General features: G+C 43.3%; 1 protein-coding gene across 1 annotated transcript in view; it reads left to right on the forward strand.

Annotated features, from left to right (window-relative positions):
* Positions 1-15962, forward strand: part of LOC121632104 — a 29763-nt gene that overhangs the window by 420 nt on the left and 13381 nt on the right. The window contains exons 2-3 of the mRNA XM_041973293.1: positions 283-440; positions 620-677. Of these exons, the coding sequence (XP_041829227.1) occupies positions 670-677 (8 nt within the window). The 5' untranslated portion in view covers positions 283-440; positions 620-669. The remainder of the gene's footprint in view (positions 1-282; positions 441-619; positions 678-15962) is intronic.

Raw genomic sequence — 15962 nt, forward strand, 5'->3', positions numbered from 1 at the left:
GTTATTAATGCTACAAACTCATTTGTGGACATTTTCCAGTTAACAAGCTTTTATTTTCCTTTAGCTGCCTTTAACCTTACAGAATAAGCAATACATAGCTCTTTACTTACTTTTACAATGATCAGCTTTAATTCTGGTAAATTCTTCTAAATTCTTATTACAAATAAAAGTGAAAGTCAGACACAAATCTGAAGTTTAATTTCATGTTTTAAGTCGGGTTGATGGACACAGCTGTTATGTGCTCATGTAAACAAAATGTTGATTATTGTTTTTTTGTTTCAGCTTTACAGAAACAACCAACAGTAGAATTACATCTCTTTTCAGAGCTCAGGCTTCCTGGAGTTCCAAACCATCTCCTTAGACTTGTTCAGGTTCTCCACCGTGAGGCAGGAATACGGACTGAATCTGTTAATCCACTAAAAGATCCATCAACAGCTTGGGTAAGATGGGTTTCAGTCCTGATACAGCAAATAACTTTTAATGTCTTCCATCTTTCAGTTGCTCTTGTAGAAAAAATCTGAATGAACAGAATTAGTATTTTAAACTATAAAATAATTATTCAAAATAATTTAAAATGATATTTTATCAGAAGTTTTGATGTTTTTACTGCTGTCCACAGACCTGAAGCAGCAGCTACTTCATCAGTGTATAAAGCTCAGAGTTCAGGCCATGGAGCGGTGAGTAACATCAGAATAAAGATCCATGAATTCAGAAATAAAATCTGTTCAAGCCCTCCTCAACCTTCCGAGATACAGTTGTTCTAATAGCGCGACCTACTCGGCCATTTTACCGTCTGTAACACTGAATGTGGTGTAAAATTCAGCCACTGCAGCACAGGCTGAAATCCTCATGAGGCTGATGGACCATCTGAGTTTCCACATAAAGCTGCTGTTTCTAAATGACTCGTGTTTTCAGATCACTCATGTTTCAGATGATTAGATTCAGCTTTGTCATTACACATATACAAGTACAAAGTAAAGAAAAGTAGTTTAGCATCTAACCAGAAGTGCAACAGCAGCAAGTGCAAGATTTACAGTTTGTACAAAGTATAAATATATGGTATTTAAACATGGTGTGAATACAAGTCGTTTGCTATAATGTACAGATTTTTGAGACGCTATGGACGTATTTTACAGATTATAATATGTGGCCGTATGAGGAGATAAGCATATGTGCACAAAGAAAATGTTTACTGTTGCAACACGCAGGGTAATTTCACCCCTGACAAACTTCTAACCCAATGCAATGGTTAGGTACACAGGTTCGTTTACACCACAGGGCAGAGACAGTTCAAGTTATTAAAAAACAATATAATTTAAGTGAAATAATTAACACTTAAACAAAACCCAGTAAAGGCGTAGGGCTGGGACCAACAGCACCGTTTAACCAAAAAGGGGAGAAAAACTCACAAACCAAACCACTGGTGTGCTGCACGTCAAATGAACACCTGTGAAGAAAACCACCACCAGGGAAATTAATGCTGCCTCGGGTCTACAGCACCTGTACGCAAAATAAAAGTTAAAAACCTGCTACAGTGACTAATAAGGAACACGAAACAACCACAATGTCAAAAACAAAACATAAGCTAAAACGAAAAATCTAGCAGGGTAGAATAAGCCCGCAGAGCAGATCCAAGCGCCTCAGTGAATCAGCAAGCAAGAACGACGCAGTGAAACCAGACTCAAAGAGGCGCACAGTGCTCATGCACAAGCCTCAGAGCCTCAGAAATGTTTCCAAAACATAGAAACATAATGATACCATTGCATTGTAACTAAAATGTTTGCGTGATTGTAAGTTTATCATTGAGTATTAGGTTATTTTGTTAGTATGACAATTGCATTGAGGACCCTTCTGGGCCCCTAGAATCCTTCCCCTTTACCCCTCCTTTTTGGCGCCCCAGTACCCAGCACCGCTAGAAGTAAAACAAATAAATTTATTGTAATATACAATAATGCTGGTTCATTTGCGTTGCCTAAGAGTGAAACTCATACATGCTAACGGTGCAGCGTCAGCACAGCCCCAGAGGAGACGAAGGGGGCCAAGAGGCACAATCCCTCCCACACTTGCGGTACCACACCCGAACGTCCCGACCACTCTCACCACACGAGCAATCAACCGTGCTGCAGTGAGGAAAGCAAATAAACAGCCCGCATGTTGTGTGCCTGAGTGGAAGAGGAGATGGCAGCATGTCTTACCCATTTCAAGACAAGTATGACAAAAAGGCTGCCCCGCCACTCGAGCAACACCGTCACGCTGTTGCGGCTACCGGGAAGGCAGGAAAAGATGGATCAGGGTTCTTCTTCTTCTTGTTCTTTGGATTTATCAGACCAGACGTGTCTTTGGAGTATTCCTGCCGTTTACTGGTCAGAGTTGCCACAGTAAAAGCCATCCAACCACATACAGACACATCCACAGCCTAGTTCCACTTATAAGTACTAGTCCGATGCAAAAATCCACCCAATCCCAACCATCAAGCTGCAGCAGTGTCTGTACACTAAAAACTCTTATTCTGAGTTCTCCCAGCTCTCTGAACATACTCCTTCTTTGCCAGGTATAGTTCTTGCAGTCCGTAAGAACATGTTTAACTGTTTCTGCACTGCCACAGTCACAGTTTCCATCTGGACGCTTTCCTATCAGGGCCAGCCCACTCCTAAGTCCACAGTGACCAAGTCTCAACCTAGTCAGGACTGCAGAATCTCTCCGCTTTTCAAAAACCTGGCTTATAGTGGTCCTCAATTTCCCCTGCATTGCAAAAGGAGGGCTTTCAAATCTGTAGACAGCGAGGAACTGAGGAGGACGCAGAGGGATCTTAAAAGAAAGATCAGAGAGTGCAAGGACAGCTACAGGAGGAAAATGGAGGACCACCTGCAGCAGAACAACGCAAGGGAGGTTTGGAGAGGACTCCAAACTATTTCAAGGCAGGGCAAGGGCAAGAGGAGGGATCCTGCATCTGGAGATAGAGACTGGGCTAACAAGCTAAATCTGTTTTTCAACAGATTTGATACTGGGCTTACTCCCAACCCTATCAGCTTGAGCACAGAACAGCCAACCACCAGCTCCCCTTGCAAGGTTACCACCTCACTACAACCACCATCACCTTCATCTCTGGGTCTCTCACCCTGCCCCTCACCACTGCCACCATCTCCGGGGCTCTTACCCTCCCTCTCACTCCCACCACCATCTCCGGGGCTCTTACCCTCCCCCTCACTCCCACCACCATCTCTGGGATTCTCTTCTCCACCACCCCTTCTCTCCTCACACCGACAGTGGATCAGGTGAGAGTGCAACTAAAGAAGATCAAAGCCAGGAAAGCCACAGGTCCTGATGGCATCAGCCCCAGACTCCTCAGGGACTGTGCAGACCAGCTTTGTCAGGTGGTCTGCTACATCTTTAACCTGAGCCTGAGTCTGAAAAGAGTTCCAGTCAGGTGGAAAACTTCCTGTGTGGTCCCAGTTCCCAAGATCTCGTGTGCCAAGGAGCCCATCCATTTCAGACCCATGGCCTTAACCTCTCACCTGATGAAGGCACTGGAGAGGATCATCCTTAACCATCTCCGCTCACTGATAAGGCCAAGCGTGGATCCTCTGCAGTTTGCATATCAGTCTGGCATTGGGGTGGATGACACTGTCATCTACCTGCTGCAGAGATCCCTGTCTCACCTGGAGGGCACTGGAAACACTGTGAGGATCACTTTTTTTTTATTTCTCCAGTGTTTTTAATACAATTCAACCTTCACTACTCAGGATGAAGCTTTGTCGACTGGTGTGAGCAGAATCACCTCCTAGTAAATGCCAGCAAGACAAAGGAGATGGTGGTCGATTTCCAGAGAAAACCCTCCTCTACTGCACCGTTAAACATCCAGGGGCTTGACCTCAAGAGAGTGAGGACATACAAGTACCTAGGTGTCCACCTAAATAATAAAAATGGACGGGACAAATAACACAGACTCTCTTTATAAAAAGGGTCAGTGTCATCTATACCTGCTGAGGAGGCTGGGATCTTTCGGCGTGAGCAGGCAACTGCTGAGAACTTTTTACGAGACCGTGGTGGCATCCATGGTTTTTTATGCTGTGGTGTGTAGGGGAGGGGGGTGTTCTGAGCGGGACAAGAACAGACTCAATAGACTGGTAAAAAGAGCTAGCTCAGTCTGTGGCTGTCCTTTGGACTCCATTGAGGTGGTGGTGGAGAGGAGAGTTCTGGCTAAACTGTCCGGCATCATTGACAACACCTCTTACCCTCTGCATCAGTGAAAGACTCCTACACCCGAAGTGTAAAAGGGAACGCTTCCGCAGGTCCTTCATTCCTACAGCAATCAGACTGTATAATGCTGCATTACAATATACTGCATCACTGGAACCCACTCTCACATGACAGTATGACCGACAGCTAATTATGCACTTTTATTGTATTGTGTATATAATGTTTCTTTCATTTAATTGTTTTTATTTAACTCTTGTTTTATCTCTTTTTGACCTGCTGTAACAGTGAACCTTCCCCATGTGGGATTAATAAAGATTATCTTATCTTATCTTATCTTATCTTAAAATAAGCTCATCTTTTTCCACCCTCCTCCCACAAACTTTGCCATTTCTCACAAAGAAACTCAGTGATTACTGACTTACACTCTGATGACCCATATTTTAGAGAAAATCCTATACATTCATCTCCCAGTGCTTCTTTTGCCAAACGATCAGCAAGTTCATTCCCCGTTATCCCCACATGCGCCTGTACCCAAAGAAACCCCACCTGACATCCTGCTCGGTTTACTCTGTACAGTGATTGACAAGTTGGCAAAAGCATGTCAGGTCTGGACTTAAATTATTGTTCCTGAATTGTAACGCTGCAGCCAAGTCGCTACAGATGACTGATTGACACTGTTGATTTTCCTCAATCCACAAGACTGCCCTTAAAATCGCGATCAACTCTGCTGTAAAAACAGACATACAACCAGGGAGTCTAAGCCCCTTTCCAACTCCTTTTCCAGGTATAAAAAACTAAAAGCTGCTCTATTACTTACTGGATCCTTCGATCCATCTGTAAAAATCAGTTAGTGCCCTTTCCAGCATCGCTCCAGCCGTGAGTGAGTCTGTTCTAACACATCCCCTGAATTAGCTCTCCTGTAGCCGCGGAGTATTTAGGCTCTTTCCGACTGTAGGAACCTTTTGCAGTTCCTATAACCTTTTCAGGAACCAGGCCGTTTTTTCGCGCATTCCGACATATAGGAACTAGGGACCAAAGCCCCCAGTTCCTATAACCATTTTAGCTACTGCTCCGAGGCAGGGTCTGAGCGGGGTTCTATAGGAACCCTCATGATGTAGGTGTTTGGTGACTGGTAGCTCCGCCCCTTGCCAGATTTCCGCATTTTGTGTCCCCGCCACATTTAAAAAACACGGTTGCACATACGGACAAAAACAACAACAGAGCAAGCGATAAAAGGACCGACGAGGAGGTCGAAGCTCTTCTGACCGTCTACGCCACAGAGGATTTTCAGAGAGGTTTTGAAGGTTCGCAGCAAAATATAAAAATATTCCTGATGATCAGCTCTCAGTCAGAGAACGCGGGATAACGCGAAGCAGCGCACGTAGAAAACTCACACAAGACTACAAATAAATTAAGGACCACGACAACAGGAGCGGGACGAACCAAAAAAACAGTAAATTCGACAGCTTGTACCACCGACATGTTTACTCGGTCAACGCCGCATCAAATGACTCCTGCGTGCGGCAGGAAAAGCCAGTGTGATATGCAGCATATACACACATGTAAATAGTTATTTTTGCTCTGCTGTATTCACTATAAAAAAATAAATGACTTTGTAAAGAGTCTGAAGTATTCAGTTTGTGCTTGGCCACATCTATAAAATATTAGCTAATAAAAATATTGAGTAGTTATTAACTTATCACAGCTATGAAATATTAAATAATCCATCTTCGGTCGCTACATTTTAAGTCTTATCGCTGGGTGTAAATTACGTTAGTTTATCAACTTTATAATATGCTCCATATCACAGAACGAAGTTTATCATGTTTAACCAAGATCTGGCATCAAATACTTGTGGACACAAATTACACACCTGTAAACATTTCACCACCCTTTTATATTTTTACCTTCATATACGCTAAATCTGTGTGACTATGTCCTCATAATTCTAAACCATAACTCAGTCACAACCAACCCTTCAGTGATGGATTACTCCTCCACCTTTGTTACTGATGATTCCATAAAACACACAAAGCTTAAAGGTGATGAGATCTTTATTTTAACACATACACACCAAAAAAAAAAAGAAAAAAAAATTAAATTATGCATTTTTTATGGAACATTTTCTCTTTAAATGTGTACATCATGTATACATGTATGTTCTGTCTGTCGAACTTCCAGAACATGATGCTTATTATGAAGAGGTGTGTAGTGATTAGCTGGAAGGCAGGAGGTAAAACATCCAGGCTGTTCTCCATCTCCTTCAGTATCTGCAGCAGGTGGTTGTGTCCATCCTCTCCAGTGCAGCTTCAGGCGGCCACAGATGTATTGAAATGTCTCCCTGGACATACAGAAATTCTCTATCCACTACTCATCGGTAAAATTGAGAACAACCTTTTCCTACTAGTTATCAGCTTTGCTCCGGACCAGCCGGACGGTGAGGAGGTTCAATGAGCTGCAGCAACGTCTGAAACGCAGAACACGAGTTACAATAAACCCGCCATCTGAAATATTTTCTTATTGTAATCTACTCAACACAGACAGTAGAAAACTGTCTGAAATGTTTACTCACAAGACACCCATACAATCGGCGCATGTTTAATAAGTTAAACTTACACTTCGTCTCCTTTGTCTGCGGCGGATCTCCTGCCGCTGGATTCTTCATCTTCTGACTTTCAGGAGCCTTCCAGCCTCGACGTGAGACGCCTGGTTGTATCGTCCATCAGTAACATCCCCATCAAGCAGAGCATGAACACTACGATCTCTTCGTTCTCCATATTAGTTTGCCGTGTTGTTTTGTTTTTAGCGGGTTTTGTTTTGTTGTTATGTGGCGCTAAAGTCACACGTCACTGTCGCAGACGTATGCGTCACATCGGTCCCGCTACCGCCCCCAACTCATGTGCGAATGCAACATGAAACAGTTCCCCTGGAGAAGAGCCGTTCATAGAACTAGGACAATTATTAGAACTGCGTTCTTAGAACTTCTCTGTCGGAATGCGCCTTTTGCAAATCAACAACAGGAACTGGCCCCAGCCAGGATGGAACAGTGGACCAGCAAACTGGGGGACGCACATCCACCAGCTTCCTTAGCAACACCCTTCAGCTGTTCTCCAAAGTTAGTACAGGCTTTCTTAACAGGACTCAGGAACTCCCAGTACTGACTACACAGAGACTTAACCGGATCAGTCTCTGCCTGTCCTCTAATTTTCATGAGATACTGTAAACCCAACTTACACCTTCTAAGGCTTAACAGGAGTTCTCCCATTTCCACCAACAGCGCTGAAATCGGTGTGGTAATAAAAGCTCCGCTGCACACTCTTAAAGCCTTTGACTGAATTACATCCAGCTTCTTTAACACAGACGGAGCATCCGACCCATATGCTGCACAGCCATAATCTAAGATGAATCTTATGCTGGCCCTGTATATCATCAGCAGTACCTCAGTACTAGCGCCCCAGTCAGATCCTACTAGACATTGAAGGTCATTAATAATTCTTCCACACTTCACACAAAGTTTCTCAACGTGAGCCTTCCAAGTTAATCTCTCATCAAGCCACATTCCCAAAAATTTGATCTGCTTAACTTTCTCAAGATCCATGCCATGAATCCTCAAACCTACATCCCGAACAGATTTATGCCCAAACACCATGAACCTAGACTTGTCAGTAGAGATTTTAATGTCAGCTTCCTACCCCTTTTCCTGGTGGCACCATCATCAATAAAAAAAGATAACCCAAACCCTGTCCCTACACCACTGGACATACCATTTACCAGAACATTAAACAACATAGGGCTAATAACACTTTATTGGAGGGGTACCATTTTCAGCCTTTACCTCCTCAGAAAGTACCTTTCCCACCCTCACTTGTATTGTCTTTGATCCAATTAAACATCCTCTCAGGAATCCCAGCATTAAACAGTGCAATCAACAGCCCTTCCCTCCAGAGCATGTCATAAGCCCTCTCAATATCCAAGAACTCTGCAACAACCCCCTCTCTGTTGGCCATAGCTCTTCTGATATCCACATCCAGCCTCAAGTCAGCATCCATGGTTGATCGACCCTGCCTAAACCCACTTTGATAAGGTACAAAATACTCACTCTTCTCCAATGTCTGAACTAACCTGTGTGTGACCATGTGCTTCATTACTTTACATATAACCGAGGTCAGCACTATTGGTCAATAAAAACTCGGTCATTAGCCTTTTCCCCCAGTTTAACAATCGGGATGATAGTGGCATGCTTCCATTCTTTTGGTAGACAGCCATCTGCCCACACCATGTTACACAGAACCAAAAGTTCTTCCAAAAAGAGATTGCCCTCTTGTTTGAACAGCTGACAGCCTAACCCAGGAGGTATCTTTCCACTGTTTTATTGCTCTTTTTAATTTATCCAGCGAGAAGAATACATTAATCAAGCCCGAAGTATCCATACTGAACTTCAGCTTAACCAGGTTCTATGCCACAATCCAGTCTCTACTCCTACTTTCTGCAGTTACTAGAGTAATGCACCTTTTGGAACTGTCTTACCAACACACTGGCCTTATCCTTATTATTCACTGCTTGTCCAGTCTCACACTGGAGGACGGGAACTAACATCTGTTTGTATGTTCCAGTCATTTTGCGCACCAAATTCCAGAGAACTCTAGCAAGCGTTCTCGAGTCTAAATAGGACCTCCACCCTTGCTTCTTTGGGTCTTTAATGATACGTCTGGCTTTAGCTCTCAATCTCCTGTATTTGGTAACACAGTGGTCTGTATGCTACTTCCTTAATTTCCTCTATTCCTAGCCTGAACTGCCATATTACAATCCTCATTCCACCAGGGAACTATCACTCTTCTTCCACAGACTTTCTTCTTGGCAATAACCCTATCTGCAGCTGACCATACAGAGGAAGTAAGGGACTTATTCTGTTGAGCCACATACTGTCTATAGTACACAACTTCCTGTCAACAGCTCTCCATGTATTTGTTTGCCATCTGATAGTTAAATCTTGTTGGAGGCTCCACCAGTTCCTCAATAAGTCGTCTGCCAAACCTACTGATTGTCGGAACATGATCACTTCCAATTGTGCTATGCTCCAGCACATCCCATCTCCCAACCATGGCAAGCTCCGACGAGGCTTATGTAATGTCAATGGAGGATGAAATCATCCGACCTGCCCCAAACCATGTAGGCCACCCATCATTTAAAACAACTAAGTTATATAAATCCATAAAATCCTCCACCACTCAACCAATTCCATCAGTCAACCTGCCCAAAACTAGTGGGCCATTAATCCCATCCATAATTTCCATGAAATAACTCCTCTGTAATCTAACACAAGGATTATACACATTAACAAGAATAACTTTCCCTTTTGTCGTCCACAGTTCCACTGCCACATGCTACCTGTTACCTACATCAATTCTACGATACTAAATCCCTCTTCTAACAACACTGCACTGGATCTACACAGCTTCTCCCATCATGATTTTTACCACACCTTCCTTCTGTAGTTTAGTGTGGCCATTATCATCAACATCACTTTCCTGTGAATTATCTGCAGACATCTTCCATTTATTTTTTCTCTTGCCAATTTTACTTCACCCCTCCTCATCAAGTTTACCACCCCTTGACATTGGCTGACTCTTCAGTACCACACTCCAAAGGGAAAAAAAAAGAACACACAGGTGGTGCACAGATCCGATCTATAACCGCTCTAGCCAACTACCTTCCAATTTTCTCCTTCGAGGGATCAAGGTGTGTTCCACCTGGATTTAAATACTCGCTCTGTGCCATCGATCCATCAGTGCGCCATAGGTCTGGCAACACAGTGCCATGTAGTGGCACAGAGGGAGGAGAAAGACCTCTGGCCACAAATACACAGATTGAGATGCAATGAACTTACAATACTGATCATCATGTAGATGGTATAGACATAATATACAGATTATTGATTGCTATAAATATACTTTACAGATTACAATATACAGATTATACAGGTTATCCAGTGCAGTGTTGTAATTGTGGAGGGGGATCATCCAGCTTCTTTCAAAGGAGTTAAACTATACATACAGACTATGAACATATTATACAGATGAGTGAAAAACATGTATGTGTATAACCAGGAGGAGTGATGGGGGAGGGGGGATGACGAGTGTGTAGTGATGTGTAGGGCGGGGGATCAGTGAGGGGCAGAGTCCGGTAAGGAGAAAGCTCTGGAAAAAACGTTGTTCCTCAGTCTGCTGGTCCTGGTCCGGAGGCTTCTGAAGCGCCTGCTGAAGGGCAAAGGAGCAAACAGTGTTTGGGCAGGATGGGAGGAGTCATTAAGGATGCTGTGACCTCGACGCAGAGAGCGTGTCCTCTGCATGTCCTCAACTGCTGGAAGTGGAGTCCCTATGATGAGCTGGGCGGTTTTCACCACCCGTTGTGGCATCTTGCTGTCTGCGACAGAGCAGTTCCTGTACAAGACTGTGACACAGCTGGTCAGGATGCTCTCAATCGCACAGTGGTAGAAGTTCACCAACATGGCTGAAGACAGGTGGTGTCTCTTCAGTGTCCTCAGGAAAAAGAGCTGTTTGTGGACCTTCTTGACCAGGCTGGAGGTGTTGGTGGACCTGGAGAGGTCTTCTGAGATGTGGATGCCCAGGACCTTAAAGCAGGAGACACGTTCAACAGCCATCCCGTTTAAGTGAATGGGGTCATGCGTGATCAGATCCGGATGCTCATGATCTGTCAACAGATATATGATGGATAGGGGTGAGGTTAGACAAAGAATCTGGACGGGCAGGTTTTCTTCAAGCAACAGCCAGTTAAATACTGTTTGCTCATAGCAGCACTGCTCATGAAATTCATACCATAGAGAAGATTTAAGGCTTTAAATTAGAATTAAGAGGAAATCTTTAACAAACCTGACTCCACCTCTGATTAGTGACATGTAGATGAGCTCATGTAATTTCTTAAAAGCCCAACTCTATGAAACAGAACATCTTAGAATCAACAACAAGAGATTAACATCCCATCCTTCATCATCACTTGTTTCTTCTTCAGCCATTTTCCAAAAACTTCCCATTATAAGGGTGAGGGGCGGAGCGAACAGGTGGCCATGACAACGGCCACTGGGGCATTGTCCCCCCCATCTCTCCACCCCACACAAGCAATATTGTGATTAATGTGTATGGGATTAAATCTCCACCTTGTAACTTTGGTTTGACTGTTGCCATAATTAAGAATAGATATGAGTGTGTCTGGGTTAGAACTCTACTGAGTGTACAGAGTGCAGAAGGCTGGTGGAAATTCAACTAAAATCTACTTGGGAGAAAGTATTGTGTCTAGAGGAAAAAAGTTGTAGTCTTTAATAGTTGGGTTATACATTCTCCACACATAAGCAAAATCTAAGTCCTGAAAGAAGCATTACAGAACTTTTGCAATGTTCTCAGTCATTCCCCAACTGAACTGAGTCCCCGCTCATATGATGTTGTTGTATTTCTCACGTTCCTGCGTTGTACTTGGACTGTAATCAGCGAAGAACTGCAGGCAGCTGCCTTCAAGGAGTGTAGGTTTGACTTTCTTCGCACCTTCTGGCATATTCTGACATACTTCTCTACCACAATATGCACCCCCTCCTATTTCTGACTGGAAAGGTGCCTATAACGGCAGGGTTGCTTATTTCAGTACGACATTGGTCGATGTATTTCAAGAGTCTAAAAATTCTGGTTCATGGCCTCCACTTGTTATTGAGAAGATTCAGTGTGCTCTGTCACTTTCAATCAGGCCACTCTAAGGGCAAGAATCCGTGTTGGTAGCATCTTCTGGAGGTAGCCTCTCAGGTCGTTGCCTACCCCACCTGTTGGTAGGTTTATTATATTATTATATTATTATTATATTATTACTATTAAATCGTTCCTGCAAGATCTGTCTTCCAAATCATTTAATTTTCTAACTATCACATCTCTGCAAACCAGGAGTGGGTGTCTTTTTATTTTTATATGTAAACTAATTTAAATGTTGTTAATTTTGTTGAATAGCTGAATTTTGTAGCACTTATATCAGGTTGTAATTTCAATGACCGTAAAATGTTGCTGCTATCTGTCATTTGCTTCTGTATGAGTTCAAAAGACTTTTCAAGTGACTCTTTTAGCTATGCAACTGTTTCTTGCAAAATATTTCTCTCTGCAGCCATTGTTAGTTTGATTAGCATAGCCAAATCTCCCAGCAGGTTCTTAGACCAGTGATGTTGGCTGGTTGCTTACTTCTTGGTAGAATTTGGGTCTTTCTCCAAGGTTATGTCTCCTGTTAAGTCTTTAATCAACCTGGATAAATATTCAAGTTGTCTGAGCCCTAGCAAGAACAAAGGGTCGTCGCAATTCTTAAGCTAAAAATCAATGTTGCCAACCAAGGTTAAGGCCAGTTCTGAAGGTCAAAAGCACATTCACATTAGGGTAGTCCAAGGTACTCAGTTCCAGCCTTGGCCGGGGAATTCGGAAAATGTTTGCACCTTTGTTAAGTTCAGTTTGCTTTCACACTGCATTTCATTCAAGCGGCCCAAACCAATTCAACCATGTCATGTAGTAACAATAGCTAATCGCTAGGGGGAGGCTTTCATTGACTAAGAAGCAGGAATTTGATCACCAGGGCTCATTCACTGTAAATAAACAATGAAGTGAATATATTCGAATATATTCAGTCGTTGGGTTTCTGTATTTAGTTTGGTGTTAAAACCCACTGGCGTGCACAGATAGAGACCTGGTGGTGCTGAAGCGCTTGCTTCTTATCAGAATTATTTTTTTATATACTGTATGTGGCCCACTATGTTAACTCGATCACACACCCATTACACACACATGCACGTGCATGTATGCCTGTTTTGTTCTTTGGCAACGTGATCATGCAAAGCAGACACCAACGAGGCAAATAAATTTTTAATAATAATTCCTTACATTTCAGACTAGACTAGATATAGACTGCTATATAGACATTCAAAGCGCTTTACAATGATTGGGAGGCCTCAGGTTTTTAAAAAATTAACTCTTCCACAAACTTTATTGAAGCATGTAAAAGTGTCCACAATGTGGTTTGGCAGCCCAATCTGGTACGAGCTGTATAATCCCAGTACATTATTTTGTAGCCCCACAAATATAAGTTGCTTCCATGTTAGGCCCTACCGAATTCAAAGTTATCTTGTATTTATTGTAGGCTAATAATGAAATGTTGAACATCATAAACAATTAGAATTTGTCTGCAGAACACAGCTAGTGGTGAGACATTAGAGGCCGACTATGGCAGTTGCAGACTGGTGTTAGTCTTAGTGGTGTAATGCACTGACTCTTGTCACTAAGCATGTCTTACTTACAGATGCATCACTCTATTCTCTCTACTGTCCCACAGTAGACCATCTACCAGCATGGAAGATGAGGAAGATAGGGAGAGCAGTGTCAGATCAGTACCAGGTTCATGTACAGTAACATATTTCAATAAATTTGCAAGTACATAAAAGCCTGTAATGGTTTTTTTTTGTTTGTTTTTTTTTGTTTTTTTCCACACTATAATCAAACATAGGTGGCGGTTCCACATGCTCTGCAAAGTGCCCTTTATTTTAAAACTGAGCACCTGCCCTACAAAATGTCTGTGCACGCCACTGTTAAAACCTAATATAGTAAATATAATAAAGGCTGCAGATTATCCACCATGTTGCAGTACATTGGCTCACTGGATGGTTTGTTTGCTTTACCACTCTCACCAGCCCAGCGTTCACTGGCAAGTAGACTACGATGTGTGGTGGAAATAATTTTACCACAAGTCTTGATGAGAAGATCACACTTGAGTTTATTAAGCTTATGCAGCATAAGAAGTTCAGAGTTCATTCCCGCGAGCCGACATCAGTTTCAGACACTGTTTGGCAGCGGTAATGCACTGGTATGAATTTGTTTCAACCGCCCAACACGCCCTTAAAGGTCCCATATTATACACTTTATTCCCAATCTGAGACCATTCATTAATATCTAAATGAAATATTTCCGCCATGGTAGGGACAAATCGACCCTCAGTTTGAGTGCAGCAGCTTCTCTTCACCTCCCTCTTTTTAGCAGCTTCAGAAATGTGCCGTTTATGGTGGGCGGAACCCTGGTGGAGCAGCTCAGCTGTTGGCTCCGCCCATCGCATCGCCCGTCATGAGGTGATTGACAGGTTAATATATTTTCAAGCTATCAGACTAATAAGGCCGAAACGATAAAATAACTGCCAGCTCTTACCTCTCCAGCTGTGTCACGGACAGTTGGTATTGAACCTGGCTTCAGCTTCAAACGGTTGGCGAAGCCTGCTTTCCATGCCCCCATGTTGTGGAAACAGTCCTCTTTGAAATGCTGGCCACAGACATGCAAAACCTTTGGAAGTTTTCCGGGTACATTTCCTCCAAAAATAAAATTAATCCACTCAGTCCTCGTGGGTTCAGTGGATGGAAGTAAAAAAACGTTTTCGTGTTCATTTATGCAGCCACAAACAGAACAGTGCTTCTGTCGCTTAGCCATGTCCGCTAACGAGGGTTGCCGAAGAGGGAAAAACACTGGGCGCTAGGTGATTTTTAGAGGGCGGGCTTTGAGAGCCGGTAGACGGGTCCATCGCTCTGTGGGGAGTGGTTATTGTCCCTTATGACGTCATAACGTACACGCTTTCAAACAAGCTCATTTCAGCGCTTACTTCCCTAGAGGTGGAGCAGGGGGGAGAGAGAGCGCCTGAAAGAGTTTCACACTTACGGGTCTCCTACACATGCGGGGGGACCAGTATGACTGTTCCAAAACCATTAAAAAGTGAATTTTGCATAATATGGGACCTTTAAAACTTGCAGATAGTCTTTCTTGTCTTCATTCTTCTCCTGCAATTTTGTTTCCTTCTTGATCCTCTTCTTTTTCTCTGGTTTGTTTCTTTTGCTGGTTTCATGTCAGTTATTCTGCTCAGCCCCTTCAGATAGCTAAGCTTCCCCAAAACAGACCAAATTATGTGCGTAGCCAACGCAGAACACGGATTACACTGTCTGTCCGTCTACGTATCTGTCTTCTGTGTCGAGCATAAATGTTATGTCATAAATCTTAAGTCTGGATTTGAAAATGGCAGAGATGGGGAGCAGAGTGACTGAAGGCTCGGCTCCCCATGGCGCTGAGGTGGGCAGGGGGCACAGTGAGATGTATGGAGGAGGAGGTGGATCTAAGGGAGTGAGATGGGATGGCGATGTAGATAACATCGGACAGATATTATGAAGCAGTGAGGTTATGAATGGCCTTGAAGGTTTAGAGGAGCAGTTTGAACTGGATACAGTCCAATGCTGGGAGCCAGTGGAGTTGCTGTAGTATGGGGGTGATATGGTGATATGAGGGGGTTTTAGTGATGATCCGAGCAGCTGAGTTCTGGACCAGTTGAAGCCTATGGAGGGTCTTTTGAGAAAGGCCAAACAGGAGAGAGTTGCAGTAATCAATGCAGGATGTAACAAGACTGAACAAGGATAGAGGCAGCATGGGGGTGAGGAAGGCCCGAAGTGGACTGATGTTTAGTAGATGGAAATATGCAGACCGGGTAACGTTATTGATGTGAGAGTGAAATGACAATGTACTGTCGAGGATGACACCCAGACTCTTTTTTTGTTTGTTTGTTTTTGTTTTGTTTTTTTTAACCCTGTCCTGTCCAGCATCCCAACATACAGAACGGCGTCTGTGTGCCATATTTTGCCAGACAGATTTTCTCTACCAAGGGAGACATGTTATATACATGGATGCCCTTGATGTTTGGAATAT

This window comes from Melanotaenia boesemani, chromosome 21, assembly GCF_017639745.1.
Source record: "Melanotaenia boesemani isolate fMelBoe1 chromosome 21, fMelBoe1.pri, whole genome shotgun sequence".
NCBI classification, from domain to species: domain Eukaryota; kingdom Metazoa; phylum Chordata; class Actinopteri; order Atheriniformes; family Melanotaeniidae; genus Melanotaenia; species Melanotaenia boesemani.